At 46.6% G+C, this 26,761-nt stretch overlaps 1 protein-coding gene across 1 annotated transcript in view; it reads right to left on the bottom strand.

Moving 5' to 3' along the window:
- Nucleotides 1-26,761, bottom strand: part of LOC142218444 (microtubule-associated serine/threonine-protein kinase 2-like) — a 79,490-nt gene that overhangs the window by 10,910 nt on the left and 41,819 nt on the right. The window contains exon 5 of the mRNA XM_075287188.1: nucleotides 889-980. Coding sequence (XP_075143289.1) covers nucleotides 889-980 — 92 coding nt within the window. The remainder of the gene's footprint in view (nucleotides 1-888; nucleotides 981-26,761) is intronic.

Raw genomic sequence — 26,761 nt, forward strand, 5'->3', positions numbered from 1 at the left:
AATATATGTCTCCCCCCACTAATTCTGCAATGGTCTCTCTCACTCACTCTTAATACTGTACAATGAATCACGTGCACCCCCCCTCCCCTCTATTCTGCAATGCATCGTATGACCCCAACCTCCAATTCTGCAATGGATCATATGCACCCCCCACCCGCTCAATTCTGCAACTGATCACGTGACCCCTCCCCCCTATTCTGCAATGCATCGTATGACCCCAGCCTCCAATTCTGCAATGGATTTCCATTTCCTGGGATTATCCTCTAGTCACACTGAGAGCAGTACACTGTGGGAGCTCAGATGACATCACAGATGCTCTGGCCTTACATATACAGGAGCGCTCCAGCGCCTCTGCCGCTCACACGCCATCTTGTCTTATACTGGTGACAGGTAAATCTCTGGAATTAGGCAGTCAGCAGATTGTGGGCACAGACACGGACTCCTCTGCAGGCGTCGCCATCGTCTCAAGATTTACATATTAAGGAGATTTTCATATTAAGACTTATGAGGAAATAGGGCAAGAAACTGATCCACAGCTTAGAATTATCAGACTGCACACAGAGGAGTCGGGGGTCTCACAGGGACCCTCACCCCCGTTTCTGGAGCTCTGCAGATCATCTTCATCTTGCACCTCATTGAGCAGTTCCTCCCAGTATACAGGTATGGGGTGACCTTATGGATGGAGCTGCACATATAGATGGTGGGGCCGGATGTAGGACACCAGTGGAGACACAAGAGACCCTGGCCCACAATGCATTACTGTCCAGACTGACCTAGTGCCCCCCACCTACCAGGCTATCTGCTCACCCCCAGACCCCCTCTGTCCCCACAGCAGCTCTTCTCTTCCCCCAGAGACCCCTCTCCCCAGCGGATAAAATGGGCTGTTACCTGTGTGTCCATGGAGTGGGGAGTGCGGTCGGGGCAGCGTTGGGGATGTGCTGGAAGCTACAATCAGACTCTTGCGATTACTGCTGCGGCAGCTGAGAAGAAGATGGCACAGTTACTAGAGCGGTGAGCGCCGGTCACTACTGTACAGCTTCACCTTATAGACCTGATATGTGGAGAACACGCAAATACACGCAAGATGGAAGAGAGCGGCGAGCGACCCACTCTACAATGTGCAGGCGGCTGTATATACAGGGTGTACTCTACTACGTGCAGGCGGCTGTATATACAGGGGTGTACTCTACTATGTGCAGGCGGCTGTATATACAGGGTGTACTCTACTATGTGCAGGCGGCTGTATATACAGGGTGTACTCTACTATGTGCAGGCGGCTGTATATACAGGGTGTACTCTACTATGTGCAGGCGGCTGTATATACAGGGTGTACTCTACTACGTGCAGGCGGCTGTATATACAGGGTGTACTCTACTATGTGCAGGCGGCTGTATATACAGGGTGTACTCTACTATGTGCAGGCGGCTGTATATACAGGGTGTACTCTACTATGTGCAGGCGGCTGTATATACAGGGTGTACTCTACTATGTGCAGGCGGCTGTAAATACAGGGGTGTACTCTACTATGTGCAGGCGGCTGTACACACAGGGGTGTACTCTACTATGTGCAGGCGGCTGTATATACAGGGTGTACTCTACTATGTGCAGGCGGCTGTATATACAGGGTGTACTCTACTATGTGCAGGCGGCTGTATATACAGGGTGTACTCTACTATGTGCAGGCGGCTGTACACACAGGGGTGTACTCTACTATGTGCAGGCGGCTGTACACACAGGGGTGTACTCTACTATGTGCAGGCGGCTGTATATACAGGGTGTACTCTACAATGTGCAGGCGGCTGTATATACAGGGTGTACTCTACTACGTGCAGGCGGCTGTATATACAGGGGTGTACTCTACTATGTGCAGGCGGCTGTATATACAGGGGTGTACTCTACTATGTGCAGGCGGCTGTATATACAGGGTGTACTCTACTATGTGCAGGCGGCTGTATATACAGGGTGTACTCTACTATGTGCAGGCGGCTGTATATACAGGGTGTACTCTACTATGTGCAGGCGGCTGTAAATACAGGGGTGTACTCTACTATGTGCAGGCGGCTGTATATACAGGGTGTACTCTACTATGTGCAGGCGGCTGTACACACAGGGGTGTACTCTACTATGTGCAGGCGGCTGTATATACAGGGTGTACTCTACTATGTGCAGGCGGCTGTACACACAGGGGTGTACTCTACTATGTGCAGGCGGCTGTATATACAGGGTGTACTCTACTATGTGCAGGCGGCTGTACACACAGGGGTGTACTCTACTATGTGCAGGCGGCTGTATATACAGGGTGTACTCTACTATGTGCAGGCGGCTGTACACACAGGGGTGTACTCTACTATGTGCAGGCGGCTGTATATACAGGGTGTACTCTACTACGTGCAGGCGGCTGTATATACAGGGTGTACTCTACTACATGCAGGCGGCTGTATATACAGAGGTGTATTCTACTATGTGCAGGCGGCTGTATATACAGGGGTGTACTCTACTATGTGCAGGCGGCTGCTCCGTCACGCCCCCACCCCCCATTCCTCTTTGCTGCCGTTCTCTCCATTTCCATAATTTTGTGAAAGAGAAGTTATTTTCATGAAGCGGAGACTCATTGAGGACGAGGGGTCTGGAGTCTGCGCTCACAAAAGCGGCAGCTGCGCGGTCAGCCACATCCCAACGCCGACACTCTAATTACAGTCATTTAGAGATGATGAGAATCTGAAAAGCGGAAAACAAAACCAGGCGAGAGCAATAATTAGATCCAGAAAGAGACGAGCGCCAACAAGCAGCTGCCGCGCCGCAACACCCCGGTCACATGACTGCACAGCGGCACAAGGAAGAAACAAAAAGGCAAGACCCCACGGAGACTGCGGCCGTGACAGTCCTGCCCCCTGTGCAAAGATCGCAACAAAAACCACCGTAAGAGCGACAACATGCGAGAACTTAACACACATGGCCGGGCACCAAAGGACTGTCACCTGAATCAAACAAGGTACGGCATTGTCCACTTGTTCTACTCCCAACCATGCTCCTTCCGTCACACAAGCACAAACGCAGACACAAACACACACAGGCCCCCCCCCCCCCCCCCGATCCTGGGGCACATTTGTTTCCCCCCCCAGGCCCATCCTGGGGCACATCTGTCACCCCCCCAGGCCCATCCTGGGGTACATTTGTTCCCTCCCCCCCCCCGGCCCATCCTGGGGCACATCTGTCACCCCCCCAGGCCCATCCTGGGGTAATTTGTCCCCCCCCCCCGGCCCATCCTGGGGCACATCTGTCACCCCCCCAGGCCCATCCTGGGGTACATTTGTTCCCCCCCCCCCCCCCCGCCCATCCTGTGGCACATCTGTCAGCGTTAGTTTTCTGTTCTTTCTCTCGCCTGAATGTCGAGCACTGGAACTTTTGGCAAAAATGTAGGCAGAAAAGTGTCGACTTCTATAGACATTAAACAAGCCCCAATGGCTTCCCCGTCATGTGCCTGCTTGGTTCGCCACTTCTCCTACTACAACCCCTGGCAAAAATTCTGGAATCTCCAGTCCCCGAGGAGGTTCCTTCAGTTGCTTAATTTTGTAGGACAAAAGCATATCACAGCCACGGAAAAAACTAAAGGCCTTTCATATGGGAACACAAAGAAATCCAGAAGAATACTTGTGGTCGCCGGTAAGAGTGAGGTTTATAGAACAAGCACCGGGAATAAATGATGGAGTCAGGAAAAACAAACCCAATCCCCTCCAGCACATGACTAGGACTTTGCTGCACCTCCTCTGGCTTTTCTAGCTGCTCGCAGTCTCTGAGGCAGTGACTACATGAGTGATACACAGGACTCTGCAAAGATGGGATTTACATACAGAAAGCGACACTAACACCGGAACCAAAAAACACAAGGTTAAACTGGGCTGAGGAGAGGCAATGGTGGACTGAGGAGGAAAGTCATATTCAGTGGTGAGTCTGGAATCTGCATTGGGCCAGGTGATGATGCCGGAACGTTTGTTTGGTTCTTCCAATGGGATTTATGCAGACGACTGTCTGAAGGAAACCTGTAAATGTCCCCGGTCATTGCTGATCTGGGGCTGCCTGTCCGGTACCGGCACCGGGGAGACGGCTGTCAGGGGTTACAGTGACATGGTGGACACTTCTCTTACCCCATCTATGGAAAGGATGTTTGGGGAGGATGACATCATCTTTCAGGATGATAACGCATCTTACCTTAGAGCAACAAGTGTGAGAACATTCCTTGAAGAAAGACACCTAAGGTCAATGCCATGGCCTGCAAACAGTCCGGAGCTCAATCCAATGGGAAATCTGTGGTGGAAGTGACAGAAAATGGTCCAGGACAAGGCTCCGACCTGCAAAGCGGATCCGGCAACAGCAATGAGAGAAGGCGGAGCCAGACTGATGGAGAGACTGTGTAACACTCATGTAGTCACTGCCTCAGAGACTGCGAACAGCTAGAAAAGCCAGAGGAGGTGCAGCAAAGTCCTAGTCATGTGCTGGAGGGGGATTGGGCTTGTTTTTCCTGACTTTGTGTTCCCATATGAAAGGCCTTTAGTTTTTTCCGTGGCTGTGATCTGCTTTTGTCCTACAAAATTAAACAACTGAAGGAACCTCCTCGGGGACTGGAGATTCCAGAATTTTTGCCAGGGGTTGTATATGAAGTAGCGGCATGTTTGCCCGGGTTTCACTCCTTTCACAACCCTGAAAGCTTGCACCAATTTTCAGGGTAGCAGGATGGCGCCATATTCCATCAGGTGCTCAGAGTTCATGGGGATGGCAGAGGTGCCAAAGTCTGGGCACACTGGAGACCAGCAGGGTGTAAGCCCAGGGAGCAAAGAACACGATGGACCTCAATGGATGGTTAAAGGGATTGACTCCCCTTTCTTCCTCTTAAAGGCAGCTTAGTTGTGAGCCGCAGTGTTACGCTATAAATATTCACTTATAGCTGGTAAGGCGTAGAGAAAAAAACTTGACGTGGTAAAAGAAAACCAACTACAGTTGTGAAACCAGCAACAAGCAACTGCCCACCAATAACCAGCAACCAATAACTGGCAACCAATAACTGGCCACCACTAACCGGCAACCAATAACCGGCAACTGGCAACCACTAATTGGCAACCACTAACCGGCGACCAGTATGCCTAATAACTATAGAACAGCTCAAAAATCAAACAACAGAATTTGTGTTACAAATTGTTCCCCCATGTTATATACACACACTATATACAATGTAGCAGTGTCTGGGTAAGGGGTCACATGGGGTCAATATGGAGGATATACTATATATACACTATATACAATGTAGCAGTGTCGGGGTAAGGGGTCACATGGGGTCAATATGGAGGATATACTATATATACACTATATACAATGTAGCAGTGTCTGGGTAAGGGGTCACATGGGGTCAATATGGAGGATATACTATATATACACTATATACAATGTAGCAGTGTCGGGGGCAGTATGGAGGATATATCACACACACTATATACAATGTAGCAGTGTCGGGGTAAGGGGTCACATGGGGTCAATATGGAGGATATACTATATATACACTATATACAATGTAGCAGTGTCGGGGGCAGTATGGAGGATATATCACACACACTATATACAATGTAGCAGTGTCGGAGTAAGGGGGGTCACATGGGGTCAATATGGAGGATATACTATATATACACTATATACAATGTAGCAGTGTCTGGGTAAGGGGTCACATGGGGTCAATATGGAGGATATACTATATATACACTATATACAATGTAGCAGTGTCAGGGGTAAGGGGTCACATGGGGTCAGTATGGAGGATACACCATATACAATGTGTCTGCTGTCCGCACCGCGCATTACCTGCCTCTCCCACCACACAGCAGGACGAGCCCGGGCTCAGGTGGCCACAGATTATCTCCTGGCCACAGTTCTGAGAAGGCGTCCACAATACCTCACATGTCCATCACCGGCTGGGCGCACCTCACCCCATCGTAGCCAAAAAGTACCAGCCGCAAGAACAGTGCAAAGACAAGAGCAGCAGAAGTACAGAGCCAGAGCAGCGCTCATCTCAGCCTTTACCTCTTCCATCTGCTCAGCATCTCCGTCTCCAGGAGAGAGAAATTGGACAGAACAGTCCAAGAAGAGTCCGACATGATCCAGCGGAGTCCTCCCGAGCGGCTGAGCCCACATCAGCCCCCGGAGACTGTACAGACGGGGAGGAGGACTCATTGTGCAGCCATGAGGAGCAGCATCTTGTGAGGATGAAGTGACGTCTACTCTAATCCTCTCCTGCCATGATGGGGTTAATCTCTGGGGCTGTAGTGGGGGGGGGGCGTCTCCTGCTGCTGCTCAATGTGACACCGGGACACAGTAATTGGAGCCCAAGAGGGAGGCCGTAATCCAGTAACACTATAGGGAAACCGCAGCCCCTGCCAGAGGCAACCCCGAGACCCCCCCCTGCCAGAGACAACCCCGAGGACCCCCCCCCCCTGCCAGAGATGAACCAGAGACCCCCCCTGCCAGAGACAACCCCCCCCGCCGAAACCCCCCTGCCAGAGACAACCCCCAAGCCCCCCCCCCCGCCACAGACAACCCTGAAACTCCCCCTGCCAGAGACGAACCCGAGACCCCACCACCACTGCCAGAGACAACCCCGAGGACCCCCCCTCCCCCCCCCCGCCAGAGACAACCCCGAGGACCCCCCCTCCCCCCCGCCAGAGACAACCCCGAGGACCCCCCCTCCCCCCCGCCAGAGACAACCCCGAGGACCCCCCCTCCCCCCGCCAGAGACAACCCCGAGGACCCCCCCTCCCCCCGCCAGAGACAACCCCGAGGACCCCCCCTCCCCCCGCCAGAGACAACCCCGAGGACCCCCCCCCCCCCCCCGCCAGAGACAACCCCGAGGACCCCCCCTCCCCCCGCCAGAGACAACCCCGAGGACCCCCCCCCCCCCCGCCAGAGACAACCCCGAGGACCCCCCCCCCCCCGCCAGAGACAACCCCGAGGACCCCCCCTCCCCCCGCCAGAGACAACCCCGAGGACCCCCCCTCCCCCCGCCAGAGACAACCCCGAGGACCCCCCCTCCCCCCGCCAGAGACAACCCCGAGGACCCCCCCTCCCCCCGCCAGAGACAACCCCGAGGACCCCCCCGCCAGAGACAACCCCGAGGACCCCCCCGCCAGAGACAACCCCGAGGACCCCCCGCCAGAGACAACCCCGAGGACCCCCCTCCCCCCGCCAGAGACAACCCCGAGGACCCCCCCTCCCCCCGCCAGAGACAACCCCGAGGACCCCCCCCCCCCCCCCGCCAGAGACAAACCAGAGACCCCCTGCCACTGCCAGAGACGAACCAGAGACCCCCCTGCCTGAGACAACCCCCCCGCCGAGACCCCCCCCTGCCAGAGACAACCCCCAAGCCCCCCCTCCCCCCACCAGAGACAACCCCGAGGACCCCCCCCCCCCCCCCCTGCCAGAGATGAACCAGAGACCCCCCTGCCAGAGGGAGCCCCGAGACCCCCACAGCCATCAATTGACTACCTGATGTTTTAATAGGAGTGCAGAACGAACAGGACAAACAATAAGAAGTGTGACCGGGGGCTATCACCGTCTGACTCCGCCAGTGGCTGTATTGCTTATAGCTCGTTACTAGCCCAGTAAGTAGCCAGATCAGTCACAGCAGCTACTGGCCGACTACAACTCCAAGGTGAGAAAACCCATCAGCCAGACTGTGACCAACGCTACCCCAATATCCCAGGAACATACAGACGACACCAAGGATTCAGGAGATGGAAGCTCCTCCTGTCAATGCCGTCCCCGTGACTCTAGTCCTGACCAGAGCAGCAGCGACATCTCCACTGACGTCCCGCAGACAGGCCCATTCACTCTCAGACATTCCTGCTACAAATCTGTGATGTGTGAATATCCCCTAATTAATCTTCTACATAATAAGAAGGAGAGACGCTCTGCAGACACTTTCATCTCAGATTATATTCACACATCAGGCCTGCTAGAAGCCGATAATCCAGAGGACACGCAGCAGAGAGCTGTAATCAGAAGACTGGGAAAGCTGGGTAACAATCCTCAGCGCTGGTCACTGCAGCAGTAGGGCAGATAGATCCCCAGAATATAAAAGTTCTGGAAGTGTCGTCCTCTGTCCTGCACCGGCCTCCTCCTATGTCCTGCACCGGCCTCCTCCTCTGTCCTGCACCGGCCTCCTCCTCCTCCTCTGTCCAGCACCGGCCTCCTCCTCCTCCTATGTCCTGCACCGGCCTCCTCCTCTGTCCTGCACCGGCCTCCTCCTCCTCCTCTGTCCAGCACCGGCCTCCTCCTCCTCCTCTGTCCTGCACCGGCCTCCTCCTATGTCCTGCACCGGCCTCCTCCTCTGTCCTGCACCGGCCTCCTCCTCCTCCTCTGTCCAGCACCGGCCTCCTCCTCCTCCTATGTCCTGCACCGGCCTCCTCCTCTGTCCTGCACCGGCCTCCTCCTCCTCCTCTGTCCAGCACCGGCCTCCTCCTCCTCCTCTGTCCTGCACCGGCCTCCTCCTATGTCCTGCACCGGCCTCCTCCTCTGTCCTGCACCGGCCTCCTCCTCCTCCTCTGTCCCCCCCCCCGGGACTAAGGGAGCCCTACAGGAACACGCGGACCCCGCAGCATTGTCACTCACACCCTTACCTCCATTGTAGCGGACTGCTGGGTGTACTCTGCATGGGTGAGCAGGTGAAATAAGGAGCGACATCGAGAGCACAGTCGGCACTGTACGGCACCTTCAGATGCTGGAGGGTCGGTGCGGAGGACGGAGATGTAACGCAGCGCTGCCCGTCCCCCCCTCGGCTGTGGGAATGCAGCGGACAGAAGATTCTGACAGGACACCACAGAAAGGCATTATTAGAAGACAATGGAGGATCGGGGTCAGCCCTGCAGGACTAGATACGGGGGTCTACATTCTCCCATAAGGGGAGAGTCCTCTAGTACCAAACGTCTACACGTCATAGTCAACGTATGATAACAAGTGTCTCTAAGGGATAAAGTGGAACTCCAGAGCACACGCGCGCCATATCTGGACACTGCAATATGGCCACCCCCGCCCAGTGTATGACGGACCAATAGAAACTAGCCAGGAGATATAACAAATGGACCTCAACCCCCCCCCCCACCCACCCCAAAGGGGCAAGAATGTGAGCAAGGGCACCCCCAGCCCCATAACCCGCGGTGCGCTTACTGGAGTCTTAGATTTGGCGCTCCAAGTCTCTCTCTCCTGCGTTTCATCATGGTGCGGTCTTATGGCGCGGAAAGGTCGTAAGTATGCAAAAATCCAAGGAAATGAGAAGGAGAAAGTGTCGGGCACTGCACTCGCCCTCCGGACACGGCTGCACTGACGCCCTGGGACACGCTCCTCATCTTACTCACAAGCACTGTGTGGGTGTCAGCGCCCCCTGCAGGGTGCACCTGAGACTCTCCAGTCATATAAATAGCCCAGCACGCCTGATATGGGTGACAGCAGATCTCCGACACCCAACAGAAGCTTCACCTCGGAGCCAGCAGAGACCTGCGGGGTGGAGGAGGGGAGCGGCCGGGACATTGTGTAATGCAGCTGTTCCTCTCCACCATCGGGACGTACCAGAAGCCAACTCAATATCCTCACTGGGACAAGACATCTGCCATACAGACAAACCCCTAAGGTTGCCACGGCCATAAGGTCTCATCCACTCAGCCGATTCACATTTAGAGGCTCCTCCCCTTTGTCTGAGGACTTCTGCTTTTGTTCTTATCTCCCTCAGGCGGACGGAGCAGCCATAGTCACCTGCCATAGCAGTGGAGCGGAGATACGGGGACATGGGACAAGGTTTGGGCCTCCCGCACGGCTGCTTTCCAGTCTGATCACACTGCTTGCCATGTGGCACCCTGGGCCTCCATTACTTACACCTGGCACGCAGCTGGACAGGAGCAAGGCCACAAGTGTTCAGACAATGACGATTGGCCGATACGCAGGATCTCCTAGGCTCCGCCCACATCGCCATTTCACTACGACTCTGGGCTGTATAATGGGAGCTATAGGGGATTAACCCTTTATTGTGTGGACTACTGTAACGTTATCAACAATAAGTCCAGTAATACAAGACAAGGCGGCAAAGATCAGACAGGAGGGGTGCGGTGGGAGCACAACATGATCACCAGGGCCCTATAATATAGGTTATTAGGTCTACACACCATACACATCCATGTACTGTATGCAGAATGTAGGACAGTATAGAGAGGGGCACAGTATAGTAATAGGGCAGTATAGATAGGAGCACAGTATAGTAATAGGGCAGTATAGAGAGGAGCACAGTATAGTAATAGGGCAGTATAGATAGGAGCACAGTATAGTAATAGGGCAGTATAGAGAGGAGCACAGTATAGTAATAGGGCAGTATAGAGAGGAGCACAGTATAGTAATAGGGCAGTATAGAGAGGAGCACAGTATAGTAATAGGGCAGTACAGAGAGGGGCACAGTATAGTAATAGGGCAGTACAGAGAGGAGCACAGTATAGTAATAGGGCAGTATAGAGAGGAGCACAGTATAGTAATAGGGCAGTATAGATAGGAGCACAGTATAGTAATAGGGCAGTATAGAGAGAAGCACAGTATAGTAATAGGGCAGTACAGAGAGGAGCACAGTATAGTAATAGGGCAGTATAGATAGGAGCACAGTATAGTAATAGGGCAGTATAGAGAGGAGCACAGTATAGTAATAGGGCAGTATAGAGAGCGGCACAGTATAGTAATAGGGCAGTATAGATAGGAGCACAGTATAGTAATAGGGCAGTATAGAGAGGGGCACAGTATAGTAATAGGGCAGTATAGATAGGAGCACAGTATAGTAATAGGGCAGTATAGAGAGGAGCACAGTATAGTAATAGGGCAGTATAGAGAGGAGCACAGTATAGTAATAGGGCAGTATAGATAGGAGCACAGTATAGTAATAGAGCAGTATAGAGAGGAGCACAGTATAGTAATAGGACAGTACAGATAGGAGCACAGTATAGTAATAGGGCAGTATAGATAGGAGCACAGTATAGTAATAGGGCAGTATAGAGAGGAGCACAGTATAGTAATAGGGCAGTATAGATAGGAGCACAGTATAGTAATAGAGCAGTATAGAGAGGAGCACAGTATAGTAATAGGACAGTACAGATAGGAGCACAGTATAGTAATAGGGCAGTATAGATAGGAGCACAGTATAGTAATAGGGCAGTATAGAGAGGAGCACAGTATAGTAATAGGGCAGTATAGATAGGAGCACAGTATAGTAATAGAGCAGTATAGAGAGCGGCACAGTATAGTAATAGGGCAGTATAGAGAGCGGCACAGTATAGTAATAGGGCAGTATAGATAGGAGCACAGTATAGTAATAGGGCAGTATAGATAGGAGCACAGTATAGTAATAGGGCAGTATAGAGAGGAGCACAGTATAGTAATAGGGCAGTATAGAGAGGAGCACAGTATAGTAATAGGGCAGTATAGAGAGGAGCACAGTATAGTAATAGGGCAGTATAGAGAGCGGCACAGTATAGTAATAGGGCAGTACAGAGAGCGGCACAGTATAGTAATAGGGCAGTATAGATAGGAGCACAGTATAGTAATAGGGTAGTACAGAGAGGAGCACAGTATAGTAATAGGGCAGTATAGAGAGCGGCACAGTATAGTAATAGGGTAGTACAGAGAGGAGCACAGTATAGTAATAGGGCAGTATAGATAGGAGCACAGTATAGTAATAGGGTAGTATAGATAGGAGCACAGTATAGTAATAGGGTAGTATAGATAGGAGCACAGAATAGTAATAGGGCAGTATAGATAGGAGCACAGTATAGTAATAGGGTAGTATAGAGAGGAGCACAGTATAGTAATAGGGCAGTATAGAGAGGAGCACAATATAGTAATAGGGCAGTATAGAGAGGAGCACAGTATAGTAATAGGGCAGTATAGAGAGGGGCACAGTATAGTAATAGGGCAGTATAGAGAGGAGCACAGTATAGTAATAGGGCAGTATAGAGAGGGGCACAGTATAGTAATAGGGCAGTATAGAGAGGAGCACAGTATAGTAATAGGGCAGTATAGAGAGGGGCACAGTATAGTAATAGGGCAGTATAGATAGGAGCACAGTATAGTAATAGGGCAGTATAGAGAGGGGCACAGTATAGTAATAGGGCAGTATAGAGAGGAGCACAGTATAGTAATAGGGCAGTATAGAGAGCGGCACAGTATAGTAATAGGGCACTACAGAGAGGAGCACAGTATAGTAATAGGGCAGTATAGAGGAGCACAGAATAGTAATAGGGCAGTATAGATAGGAGCACAGTATAGTAATATGGCAGTATAGAGAGGGGCACAGTATAGTAATAGGGCAGTATAGAGAGGAGCACAGTATAGTAATAGGGCAGTATAGAGAGAAGCACAGTATAGTAATAGGGTAGTATAGAGAGGAGCACAGTATAGTAATAGGGCAGTATAGAGAGGAGCACAGTATAGTAATAGGGCAGTATAGATAGGAACACAGTATAGTAATAGGGCAGTATAGAGAGGAGCACAGTATAGTAATAGGGTAGTATAGAGAGGAGCACAGTATAGTAATAGGGCAGTATAGATAGGAGCACAGTATAGTAATAGGGCAGTATAGAGAGGAGCACAGTATAGTAATAGGGCAGTATAGATAGGAACACAGTATAGTAATAGGGCAGTATAGAGAGGAGCACAGTATAGTAATAGGGTAGTATAGAGAGGAGCACAGTATAGTAATAGGGCAGTATAGATAGGAGCACAGTATAGTAATAGGGCAGTATAGATAGGATCACAGTATAGTAATAGGGCAGTATAGAGAGGAGCACAGTATAGTAATAGGGCAGTATAGAGAGGAGCACAGTATAGTAATAGGGCAGTATAGAGAGGAGCACAGTATAGTAATAGGGCAGTATAGAGAGGAGCACAATATAGTAATAGGGCAGTATAGAGAGGAGCACAGTATAGTAATAGGGTAGTATAGATAAGGGCACAGTATAGTAATAGAGTAGTACAGATAGGGGCACAGTATAGTAATACGGCAGTATATACAGAGGCACAGTATAGTAATAGGGCAGTATAGAGAGGAGCACAGTATAGTAATAGGGCAGTATAGAGAGGAGCACAGTATAGTAATAGGGCAGTATAGAGAGGAGCACAGAATAGTAATAGGGCAGTATAGAGAGGAGCACAGTGTAGTAATAGTGCAGTATAGAGAGGAGCACAGTATAGTAATAGGGCAGTATAGAGAGGGGCACAGAATAGTAATAGGGCAGTACAGATAGGGGCACAGTATAGTAATAGGGCAGTATAGAGAGGAGCACAGTATAGTAATAGGGCAGTATAGAGAGGGGCACAGTATAGTAATAGGGCAGTATAGAGAGGAGCACAGTATAGTAATAGGGCAGGACAGATAGGAGCACAGTATAGTAATAGGGCAGTACAGATAGGAGCACAGTATAGTAATAGGGCAGTATAGATAGGAGCACAGTATAGTAATAGGGCAGTATAGAGAGGAGCACAGTATAGTAATAGGGCAGTATAGAGAGGGGCACAGTATAGTAATGGGGCAGTATAGAGAGGAGCACAGTACAGTAATAGGGCAGGACAGATAGGAGCACAGTATGGTAATAGGGCAGTACAGATAGGAGCACAGTATAGTAATAGGGCAGTATAGAGAGGAGCACAGTATAGTAATAGGGTAGTATAGATAGGAGCACAGTATAGTAATAGGGCAGTACAGATAGGAGCACAGTATAGTAATAGGGCAGTATAGAGAGGAGCACAGTATAGTAATAGGGTAGTATAGATAGGAGCACAGTATAGTAATAGGGTAGTATAGAGAGGAGCACAGTATAGTAATAGGGCAGTAAAGAGAGGGGCACAGTATAGTAATAGGGCAGTATAGATAAGGGCACAATATAGTAATAGGGCAGTATATACAGAGGCACAGTATAGTAATAGGGCAGTATAGAGAGGAGCACAGTATAGTAATAGGGCAGTATACAGAGAGCACAGTATAGTAATAGGGCAGTACAGAGAGGAGCACAGTATAGTAATAGGGCAGTATAGATAAGGGCACAGTATAGTAATAGGGTAGTACAGATAGGGGCACAGTATAGTAATACGGCAGTATATACAGAGGCACAGTATAGTAATAGGGCAGTATAGAGAGGAGCACAGTGTAGTAATAGTGCAGTATAGAGAGGAGCACAGTATAGTAATAGGGCAGTATAGATAGGAGCACAGTATAGTAATAGGGCAGTATAGATAGGAGCACAGTATAGCAATAGGGCAGTATAGAGAGGAGCACAGTATAGTAATAGGGTAGTATAGATAGGAGCACAGTATAGTAATAGGGCAGTATAGATAGGGGCACAGTATAGTAATAGGGTAGTATAGAGAGGAGCACAGTATAGTAATAGGGCAGTACAGATAGGAGCACAGTATAGTAATAGGGCATTATAGATAGGGGCACAGTATAGTAATAGGGTAGTATAGAGAGGAGCACAGTATAGTAATAGGGCAGGACAGATAGGAACACAGTATAGTAATAGTGCAGTATAGAGAGGGGCACAGTATAGTAATAGGGCAGTACAGATAGGGGCACAGTATAGTAATAGTGCAGTATAGAGAGGAGCACAGAATAGTAACAGGGCAGTACAGATAGGGGCACAGTATAGTAATAGGGCAGTACAGATAGGAGCACAGTATAGTAATAGGGCAGTATAGATAGGAGCACAGTATAGTAATAGGGCAGTATAGAGAGGAGCACAGTATAGTAATAGGGCAGTATAGAGAGGAGCACAGTATAGTAATAGGGCAGTATAGATAGGGGCACAGAATAGTAATAGGGCAGTACAGATAGGGGCACAGTATAGTAATAGGGCAGTATAGAGAGGAGCACAGTATAGTAATAGGGCAGTATAGAGAGGGGCACAGTATAGTAATAGGGCAGTATAGAGAGGAGCACAGTATAGTAATAGGGCAGGACAGATAGGAGCACAGTATAGTAATAGGGCAGTACAGATAGGAGCACAGTATAGTAATAGGGCAGTATAGATAGGAGCACAGTATAATAATAGGGTAGTATAGAGAGGAGCACAGTATAGTAATAGGGCAGTATAGAGAGGAGCACAGTATAGTAATAGGGCAGTACAGATAGGAGCACAGTATAGTAATAGGGCAGTATAGATAGGAGCACAGTATAGTAATAGGGTAGTATAGAGAGGAGCACAGTGTAGTAATAGTGCAGTATAGAGAGGAGCACAGTGTAGTAATAGGGCAGTATAGAGAGGGGCACAATATAGTAATAGGGCAGTACAGAGAGGAGCACAGTATAGTAATCGGGTAGTATAGAGAGGAGCACAGTATAGTAATCGGGTAGTATAGAGAGGAGCACAGTATAGTAATAGGGTAGTATAGAGAGGAGCACAGTATAGTAATAGGGCAGTATAGAGAGGAGCACAGTATAGTAATAGGGTAGTATATACAGAGGCACAGTATAGTAATAGGGCAGTATAGAGAGGAGCACAGTGTAGTAATAGTGCAGTATAGAGAGGAGCACAGTATAGTAATAGGGCAGTACAGATAGGAGCACAGTATAGTAATAGGGCAGTATAGATAAGGGCACAGTATAGTAATAGGGTAGTATAGAGAGGAGCACAGTATAGTAATAGGGCAGTATAGATAGGAGCACAGTATAGTAATAGGGCAGTATAGAGGAGCACAAAATAGTAATAGGGCAGTATATACAGAGGCACAGTATAGTAATAGGGCAGTATAGAGAGGAGCACAGTATAGTAATAGGGCAGAATAGAGAGAGCACAGTATAGTAATAGGACAGTACAGATAGGAGCACAGTATAGTAATAGGGCAGTATAGATAAGTGCACAGTATAGTAATAGGGCAGTATAGATAGGAGCACAGTATAGTAATAGGGTAGTATAGAGAGGAGCACAGTATAGTAATAGGGCAGTATAGAGAGAGCACAGTATAGTAATAGGGCAGTACAGATAGGAGCACAGTATAGTAATAGGGCAGTATAGATAGGAGCACAGTATAGTAATAGGGTAGTATAGATAGGAGCACAGTATAGTAATAGGGTAGTATAGAGAGGAGCACAGTATAGTAATAGGGCAGTATAGAGAGGAGCACAGTATAGTAATAGGGCATTATAGAGAGGAGCACAGTATAGTAATAGGGCAGTACAGATAGGAGCACAGTATAGTAATAGGGTAGTATAGATAGGAGCACAGTATAGTAATAGGGTAGTATAGAGAGGAGCACAGTATAGTAATAGGGCAGTATAGAGAGGAGCACAGTATAGTAATAGGGCATTATAGAGAGGAGCACAGTATAGTAATAGGGCAGTACAGATAGGAGCACAGTATAGTAATAGGGTAGTATAGATAGGAGCACAGTATAGTAATAGGGCAGTATAGAGAGGAGCACAGTATAGTAATAGGGCAGTATAGAGAGGGGCACAGTATAGTAATAGAGCAGTATAGAGAGGAGCACAGTATAGTAATAGAGCAGTATAGAGAGAGCACAGTATAGTAATAGGGCAGTATAGAGAGGAGCACAGTATAGTAATAGGGCAGTATAGATAGGGGCACAGTATAGTAATAGGGCAGTATAGATAGGGGCACAGTATAGTAATAGAGCAGTATAGAGAGGAGCACAGTATAGTAATAGGGCAGTATAGAGAGGAGCACAGTATAGTAATAGGGCAGTATAGAGAGGGGCACAGTATAGTAATAGAGCAGTATAGAGAGAGCACAGTATAGTAATAGGGCAGTATAGAGTGGAGCACAGTATAGTAATAGGGCAGTATAGAGAGGGGCACAGTATAGTAATAGAGCAGTATAGATAGGGGCACAGTATAGTAATAGGGCAGTATAGATAGGGGCACAGTATAGTAATAGAGCAGTATAGAGAGGAGCACAGTATAGTAATAGGGCAGTATAGATAGGGGCACAGTATAGTAATAGGGCAGTATAGATAGGAGCACAGTATAGTAATAGGGCAGTATAGATAGGGGCACAGTATAGTAATAGGGCAGTATAGAGAGGAGCACAGTATAGTAATAGGGCAGTATAGAGAGGGGAACAGTATAGTAATAGGGCAGTATAGATAGGGGCACAGTATAGTAATAGAGCAGTATAGAGAGGAGCACAGTATAGTAATAGGGCAGTACAGATAGGAGCACAGTATAGTAATAGGGCAGTACAGATAGGAGCACAGTATAGTAATCAGGTAGTATAGAGAGGAGCACAGTATAGTAATAGGGCAGTATAGAGAGGAGCACAGTATAGTAATAGGGCAGTATAGAGAGCGGCACAGTATAGTAATAGGGCATTATAGATAGGAGCACAGAATAGTAATAGGGCATTATAGAGAGGAACACAGTATAGTAATAGGGCAGTACAGAGAGGAGCAAAGTATAGTAATAGGGTAGTATAGAGAGGAGCACAGTATAGTAATAGGGCAGTATAGATAGGAGCACAGTATAGTAATAGGGTAGTATAGAGAGGAGCACAGTGTAGTAATAGTGCAGTATAGAGAGGAGCACAGTATAGTAATAGGGCAGTATAGAGAGGGGCACAATATAGTAATAGGGCAGTACAGAGAGGAGCAAAGTATAGTAATAGGGTAGTATAGAGAGGAGCACAGTATAGTAATCGGGTAGTATAGAGAGGAGCACAGTATAGTAATAGGGTAGTATAGAGAGGAGCACAGTATAGTAATAGGGCAGTATAGAGAGGAGCACAGTATAGTAATAGGGCAGTATAGAGAGGAGCACAGTATAGTAATAGGGCAGTATAGAGAGGGGCACAGTATAGTAATAGGGCAGTATAGATAGGGGCACAGTATAGTAATAGGGCAGTATATACAGAGGCACAGTATAGTAATAGGGCAGTATAGAGAGGAGCACATTATAGTAATAGGGCAGTATAGAGAGGAGCACAGTATAGTAATAGGGCAGTATAGAGGAGCACAGTATAGTAATAGGGCAGTATAGATAGGGGCACAGTATAGTAATAGGGCAGTATATACAGAGGCACAGTATAGTAATAGGGCAGTATAGAGAGGAGCACAGTATAGTAATAGGGCAGTATAGAGAGAGCACAGTATAATAATAGGGCAGTACAGAGAGGAGCACAGTATAGTAATAGGGAAATATAGATAAGGGCACAGTATAGTAATAGGGCAGTATAGAGAGGAGCACAGTATAGTAATAGGGTAGTATAGAGAGGGGCACAGTATAGTAATAGGGCAGTATAGAGAGGAGCACAGTATAGTAATAGGGCAGTACAGATAGGAGCACAGTATAGTAATAGGGTAGTATAGATAGAAGCACAGTATAGTAATAGGGCAGTATAGAGAGGAGCACAGTATAGTAATAGGGCAGTACAGATAGGAGCACAGTATAGTAATAGGGTAGTATAGAGAGGGGCACAGTATAGTAATAGGGCATTATAGATAGGGGCACAGTATAGTAATAGGGTAGTATAGAGAGGAGCACAGTATAGTAATAGGGCAGGACAGATAGGAACACAGTATAGTAATAGTGCAGTATAGAGAGGGGCACAGTATAGTAATAGTGCAGTATAGAGAGGAGCACAGAATAGTAACAGGGCAGTACAGATAGGGGCACAGTATAGTAATAGGGCAGTATAGATAAGGGCACAGTATAGTAATAGGGCAGTATATAAAGAGGCACAGTATAGTAATAGGGCAGTATAGAGAGGAGCACAGTATAGTAATAGGGCAGTATAGAGAGAGCACAGTATAGTAATAGGGCAGTACAGAGAGGAGCACAGTATAGTAATAGGGCAGTATAGATAAGGGCACAGTATAGTAATAGGGTAGTACAGATAGGGGCACAGTATAGTAATACGGCAGTATATACAGAGGCACAGTATAGTAATAGGGCAGTATAGAGAGGGGCACAGTGTAGTAATAGTGCAGTATAGAGAGGAGCACAGTATAGTAATAGGGCAGTACAGATAGGAGCACAGTATAGTAATCGGGTAGTATAGAGAGGAGCACAGTATAGTAATAGGGCAGTATAGAGAGGAGCACAGTATAGTAATAGGGCAGTATAGAGAGCGGCACAGTATAGTAATAGGGTAGTATAGATAGGAGCACAGAATATTAATAGGGCATTATAGAGAGGAGCACAGTATAGTAATAGGGCATTATAGAGAGGAGCACAGTATAGTAATAGGGCAGTATAGAGAGGAGCACAGTATAGCAATAGGGCATTATAGAGAGGAGCACAGTATAGCAATAGGGCATTATAGAGAGGAGCACAGTATAGTAATAGGGCAGTATAGAGAGGGGCACAGTATAGTAATAGGGCAGTATAGAGAGGAGCACAGTATAGTAATAGGGCAGTACAGATAGGAGCACAGTATAGTAATAGGGTAGTATAGAGAGGAGCACAGTATAGTAATAGGGCAGTATAGAGAGGGGCACAGTATAGTAATAGGGCAGTATAGAGAGGAGCACAGTATAGTAATAGGGCAGTATAGAGAGGGGCACAGTATAGTAATAGGGCAGTATAGAGAGGAGCACAGTATAGTAATAGGGCAGGACAGATAGGAGCACAGTATAGTAATAGGGCAGTACAGATAGGAGCATAGTATAGTAATAGGGCAGTATAGAGAGGAGCACAGTATAGTAATAGGGCAGTATAGAGAGGAGCACAGTATAGTAATAGGGTAGTATAGATAGGAGCACAGTATAGTAATAGGGCAGTATAGAGAGGGGCACAGTATAGTAATAGGGTAGTATAGATAGGAGCACAGTATAGTAATAGGGTAGTATAGAGAGGAGCACAGTATAGTAATAGGGCAGTATAGAGAGGAGCACAGTATAGTAATAGGGCATTATAGAGAGGAGCACAGTATAGTAATAGGGCAGTACAGATAGGAGCACAGTATAGTAATAGGGTAGTATAGATAGGAGCACAGTATAGTAATAGGGTAGTATAGAGAGGAGCACAGTATAGTAATAGGGCAGTATAGAGAGGAGCACAGTATAGTAATAGGGCATTATAGAGAGGAGCACAGTATAGTAATAGGGCAGTACAGATAGGAGCACAGTATAGTAATAGGGTAGTATAGATAGGAGCACAGTATAGTAATAGGGCAGTATAGAGAGGAGCACAGTATAGTAATAGGGCAGTATAGAGAGGGGCACAGTATAGTAATAGAGCAGTATAGAGAGGAGCACAGTATAGTAATAGAGCAGTATAGAGAGAGCACAGTATAGTAATAGGGCAGTATAGAGAGGAGCACAGTATAGTAATAGGGCAGTATAGATAGGGGCACAGTATAGTAATAGGGCAGTATAGATAGGGGCACAGTATAGTAATAGAGCAGTATAGAGAGGAGCACAGTATAGTAATAGGGCAGTATAGAGAGGAGCACAGTATAGTAATAGGGCAGTATAGAGAGGGGCACAGTATAGTAATAGAGCAGTATAGAGAGAGCACAGTATAGTAATAGGGCAGTATAGAGTGGAGCACAGTATAGTAATAGGGCAGTATAGAGAGGGGCACAGTATAGTAATAGAGCAGTATAGATAGGGGCACAGTATAGTAATAGGGCAGTATAGATAGGGGCACAGTATAGTAATAGAGCAGTATAGAGAGGAGCACAGTATAGTAATAGGGCAGTATAGATAGGGGCACAGTATAGTAATAGGGCAGTATAGATAGGAGCACAGTATAGTAATAGGGCAGTATAGATAGGGGCACAGTATAGTAATAGGGCAGTATAGAGAGGAGCACAGTATAGTAATAGGGCAGTATAGAGAGGGGAACAGTATAGTAATAGGGCAGTATAGATAGGGGCACAGTATAGTAATAGAGCAGTATAGAGAGGAGCACAGTATAGTAATAGGGCAGTACAGATAGGAGCACAGTATAGTAATAGGGCAGTACAGATAGGAGCACAGTATAGTAATCAGGTAGTATAGAGAGGAGCACAGTATAGTAATAGGGCAGTATAGAGAGGAGCACAGTATAGTAATAGGGCAGTATAGAGAGCGGCACAGTATAGTAATAGGGCATTATAGATAGGAGCACAGAATAGTAATAGGGCATTATAGAGAGGAACACAGTATAGTAATAGGGCAGTACAGAGAGGAGCAAAGTATAGTAATAGGGTAGTATAGAGAGGAGCACAGTATAGTAATAGGGCAGTATAGATAGGAGCACAGTATAGTAATAGGGTAGTATAGAGAGGAGCACAGTGTAGTAATAGTGCAGTATAGAGAGGAGCACAGTATAGTAATAGGGCAGTATAGAGAGGGGCACAATATAGTAATAGGGCAGTACAGAGAGGAGCAAAGTATAGTAATAGGGTAGTATAGAGAGGAGCACAGTATAGTAATCGGGTAGTATAGAGAGGAGCACAGTATAGTAATAGGGTAGTATAGAGAGGAGCACAGTATAGTAATAGGGCAGTATAGAGAGGAGCACAGTATAGTAATAGGGCAGTATAGAGAGGAGCACAGTATAGTAATAGGGCAGTATAGAGAGGGGCACAGTATAGTAATAGGGCAGTATAGATAGGGGCACAGTATAGTAATAGGGCAGTATATACAGAGGCACAGTATAGTAATAGGGCAGTATAGAGAGGAGCACATTATAGTAATAGGGCAGTATAGAGAGGAGCACAGTATAGTAATAGGGCAGTATAGAGGAGCACAGTATAGTAATAGGGCAGTATAGATAGGGGCACAGTATAGTAATAGGGCAGTATATACAGAGGCACAGTATAGTAATAGGGCAGTATAGAGAGGAGCACAGTATAGTAATAGGGCAGTATAGAGAGAGCACAGTATAATAATAGGGCAGTACAGAGAGGAGCACAGTATAGTAATAGGGAAATATAGATAAGGGCACAGTATAGTAATAGGGCAGTATAGAGAGGAGCACAGTATAGTAATAGGGTAGTATAGAGAGGGGCACAGTATAGTAATAGGGCAGTATAGAGAGGAGCACAGTATAGTAATAGGGCAGTACAGATAGGAGCACAGTATAGTAATAGGGTAGTATAGATAGAAGCACAGTATAGTAATAGGGCAGTATAGAGAGGAGCACAGTATAGTAATAGGGCAGTACAGATAGGAGCACAGTATAGTAATAGGGTAGTATAGAGAGGGGCACAGTATAGTAATAGGGCATTATAGATAGGGGCACAGTATAGTAATAGGGTAGTATAGAGAGGAGCACAGTATAGTAATAGGGCAGGACAGATAGGAACACAGTATAGTAATAGTGCAGTATAGAGAGGGGCACAGTATAGTAATAGTGCAGTATAGAGAGGAGCACAGAATAGTAACAGGGCAGTACAGATAGGGGCACAGTATAGTAATAGGGCAGTATAGATAAGGGCACAGTATAGTAATAGGGCAGTATATAAAGAGGCACAGTATAGTAATAGGGCAGTATAGAGAGGAGCACAGTATAGTAATAGGGCAGTATAGAGAGAGCACAGTATAGTAATAGGGCAGTACAGAGAGGAGCACAGTATAGTAATAGGGCAGTATAGATAAGGGCACAGTATAGTAATAGGGTAGTACAGATAGGGGCACAGTATAGTAATACGGCAGTATATACAGAGGCACAGTATAGTAATAGGGCAGTATAGAGAGGGGCACAGTGTAGTAATAGTGCAGTATAGAGAGGAGCACAGTATAGTAATAGGGCAGTACAGATAGGAGCACAGTATAGTAATCGGGTAGTATAGAGAGGAGCACAGTATAGTAATAGGGCAGTATAGAGAGGAGCACAGTATAGTAATAGGGCAGTATAGAGAGCGGCACAGTATAGTAATAGGGTAGTATAGATAGGAGCACAGAATATTAATAGGGCATTATAGAGAGGAGCACAGTATAGTAATAGGGCATTATAGAGAGGAGCACAGTATAGTAATAGGGCAGTATAGAGAGGAGCACAGTATAGCAATAGGGCATTATAGAGAGGAGCACAGTATAGCAATAGGGCATTATAGAGAGGAGCACAGTATAGTAATAGGGCAGTATAGAGAGGGGCACAGTATAGTAATAGGGCAGTATAGAGAGGAGCACAGTATAGTAATAGGGCAGTACAGATAGGAGCACAGTATAGTAATAGGGTAGTATAGAGAGGAGCACAGTATAGTAATAGGGCAGTATAGAGAGGGGCACAGTATAGTAATAGGGCAGTATAGAGAGGAGCACAGTATAGTAATAGGGCAGTATAGAGAGGGGCACAGTATAGTAATAGGGCAGTATAGAGAGGAGCACAGTATAGTAATAGGGCAGGACAGATAGGAGCACAGTATAGTAATAGGGCAGTACAGATAGGAGCATAGTATAGTAATAGGGCAGTATAGAGAGGAGCACAGTATAGTAATAGGGCAGTATAGAGAGGAGCACAGTATAGTAATAGGGTAGTATAGATAGGAGCACAGTATAGTAATAGGGCAGTATAGAGAGGGGCACAGTATAGTAATAGGGTAGTATAGATAGGAGCACAGTATAGTAATAGGGTAGTATAGAGAGGAGCACAGTATAGTAATAGGGCAGTATAGAGAGGAGCACAGTATAGTAATAGGGCATTATAGAGAGGAGCACAGTATAGTAATAGGGCAGTACAGATAGGAGCACAGTATAGTAATAGGGTAGTATAGATAGGAGCACAGTATAGTAATAGGGTAGTATAGAGAGGAGCACAGTATAGTAATAGGGCAGTATAGAGAGGAGCACAGTATAGTAATAGGGCATTATAGAGAGGAGCACAGTATAGTAATAGGGCAGTACAGATAGGAGCACAGTATAGTAATAGGGTAGTATAGATAGGAGCACAGTATAGTAATAGGGCAGTATAGAGAGGAGCACAGTATAGTAATAGGGCAGTATAGAGAGGGGCACAGTATAGTAATAGAGCAGTATAGAGAGGAGCACAGTATAGTAATAGAGCAGTATAGAGAGAGCACAGTATAGTAATAGGGCAGTATAGAGAGGAGCACAGTATAGTAATAGGGCAGTATAGATAGGGGCACAGTATAGTAATAGGGCAGTATAGATAGGGGCACAGTATAGTAATAGAGCAGTATAGAGAGGAGCACAGTATAGTAATAGGGCAGTATAGAGAGGAGCACAGTATAGTAATAGGGCAGTATAGAGAGGGGCACAGTATAGTAATAGAGCAGTATAGAGAGAGCACAGTATAGTAATAGGGCAGTATAGAGTGGAGCACAGTATAGTAATAGGGCAGTATAGAGAGGGGCACAGTATAGTAATAGAGCAGTATAGATAGGGGCACAGTATAGTAATAGGGCAGTATAGATAGGGGCACAGTATAGTAATAGAGCAGTATAGAGAGGAGCACAGTATAGTAATAGGGCAGTATAGATAGGGGCACAGTATAGTAATAGGGCAGTATAGATAGGAGCACAGTATAGTAATAGGGCAGTATAGATAGGGGCACAGTATAGTAATAGGGCAGTATAGAGAGGAGCACAGTATAGTAATAGGGCAGTATAGAGAGGGGAACAGTATAGTAATAGGGCAGTATAGATAGGAGCACAGTATAGTAATAGGGCAGTACAGATAGGAGCACAGTATAGTAATAGGGCAGTATAGAGAGGAGCACAGTATAGTAATAGGGCAGTACAGATAGGAGCACAGTATAGTAATAGGGCAGTACAGATAGGAGCACAGTATAGTAATCAGGTAGTATAGAGAGGAGCACAGTATAGTAATAGGGCAGTATAGAGAGGAGCACAGTATAGTAATAGGGCAGTATAGAGAGCGGCACAGTATAGTAATAGGGCATTATAGATAGGAGCACAGAATAGTAATAGGGCATTATAGAGAGGAACACAGTATAGTAATAGGGCATTATAGAGAGGAGCACAGTATAGTAATAGGGCAGTATAGAGAGGAGCACAGTATAGTAATAGGGCAGTATAGAGAGGAGCACAGTATAGTAATAGGGCAGTATAGAGAGGAGCACAGTATAGTAATAGGGCAGTATAGAGAGGGGCACAGTATAGTAATAGGGCAGTATAGAGAGGGGCACAGTATAGTAATAGAGCAGTATACATAGGGGCACAGTATAGTAATAGGGCAGTATAGATAGGAGCACAGTATAGTAATAGGGCAGTATAGAGAGGAGCACAGTATAGTAATAGGGTAGTATAGAGAGGAGCACAGTATAGTAATAGGGCAGTACAGAGAGGGGCACAGTATAGTAATAGGGCAGTACAGAGAGGGGCACAGTATAGTAATAGGGCAGTATAGAGAGGAGCACAGTATAGTAATAGGGCAGTATAGAGAGGAGCACAGTATAGTAATAGGGCAGTATAGAGAGGAGCACAGTATAGTAATAGGGCAGTATAGAGAGGGGCACAGTATAGTAATAGAGCAGTATACATAAGGGCACAGTATAGTAATAGGGCAGTATAGATAGGAGCACAGTATAGTAATAGGGCAGTATAGATAGGAGCACAGTATAGTAATAGGGCAGTATAGAGAGGAGCACAGTATAGTAATAGGGCAGTATAGATAGGGGCACAGTATAGTAATAGGGCAGTATAGATAGGAGCACAGTATAGTAATAGGGTAGTATAGAGAGGAGCACAGTATAGTAATAGGGTAGTATAGAGAGGAGCACAGTATAGTAATAGGGCAGTATAGATAGGAGCACAGTATAGTAATAGGGCAGTATAGAGAGGAGCACAGTATAGTAATAGGGCAGTATAGATAGGGGCACAGTATAGTAATAGGGCAGTATAGATAGGAGCACAGTATAGTAATAGGGCATTATAGAGAGGAGCACAGTATAGTAATAGGGCAGTATAGATAGGAGCACAGTATAGTAATAGGGCAGTATAGATAGGAGCACAGTATAGTAATAGGGTAGTATAGATAGGAGCACAGTATAGTAATAGGGCAGTATAGATAGGAGCACAGTATAGTAATAGGGTAGTATAGATAGGGGCACAGTATAGTAATAGGGCAGTATAGATAGGAGCACAGTATAGTAATAGGGCAGTATAGAGAGGAGCACAGTATAGTAATAGGGCAGTATAGAGAGGAGCACAGTATAGTAATAGGGCAGTATAGATAGGAGCACAGTATAGTAATAGGGCAGTATAGATAGGGGCACAGTATAGTAATAGGGCAGTATAGATAGGAGCACAGTATAGTAATAGGGCAGTATAGATAGGAGTACAGTATAGTAATAGGGTAGTATAGAGAGGAGCACAGTATAGTAATAGGGCAGTATAGATAGGGGCCTGTAAAGTTCAATGTTGCAAATAACAATGGAAACATACAGGGGTTTAGACTGAAGACCCTCAATTTAAGGTGAGCCCCCCAGGATATTTCTTAACTCAGCAGCACAATGTGGGGGGCAGACATTTTGCACAGTACACTCTGTATCCAGTGAGGGGCGCTGTATACAGAGGAGACCTGCAGTTATTAAGCTACTCCGTATAATAATAGTCTTCCCACACGCAGCTATGGCACCTCTAGGTTACACAAGGATGGGACGCTAACACTCACAGGGACCCTCAGGGGCTGGGGTCTCTCTGCACAATACATACAGTGGGATGGGAGAGGGGCAGATAAAGCCGAGCAATGCGCACACACACTCAGACTCCGCACCTTCTAAAGGTTGTATAGTGTGAACGGGGCGCACATTCACTCTCTGACACCCAGAGGCTACTTA

The sequence above is a fragment of the Leptodactylus fuscus genome, chromosome 9, assembly GCF_031893055.1.
Source record: "Leptodactylus fuscus isolate aLepFus1 chromosome 9, aLepFus1.hap2, whole genome shotgun sequence".
NCBI classification, from domain to species: Eukaryota; Metazoa; Chordata; class Amphibia; order Anura; family Leptodactylidae; genus Leptodactylus; species Leptodactylus fuscus.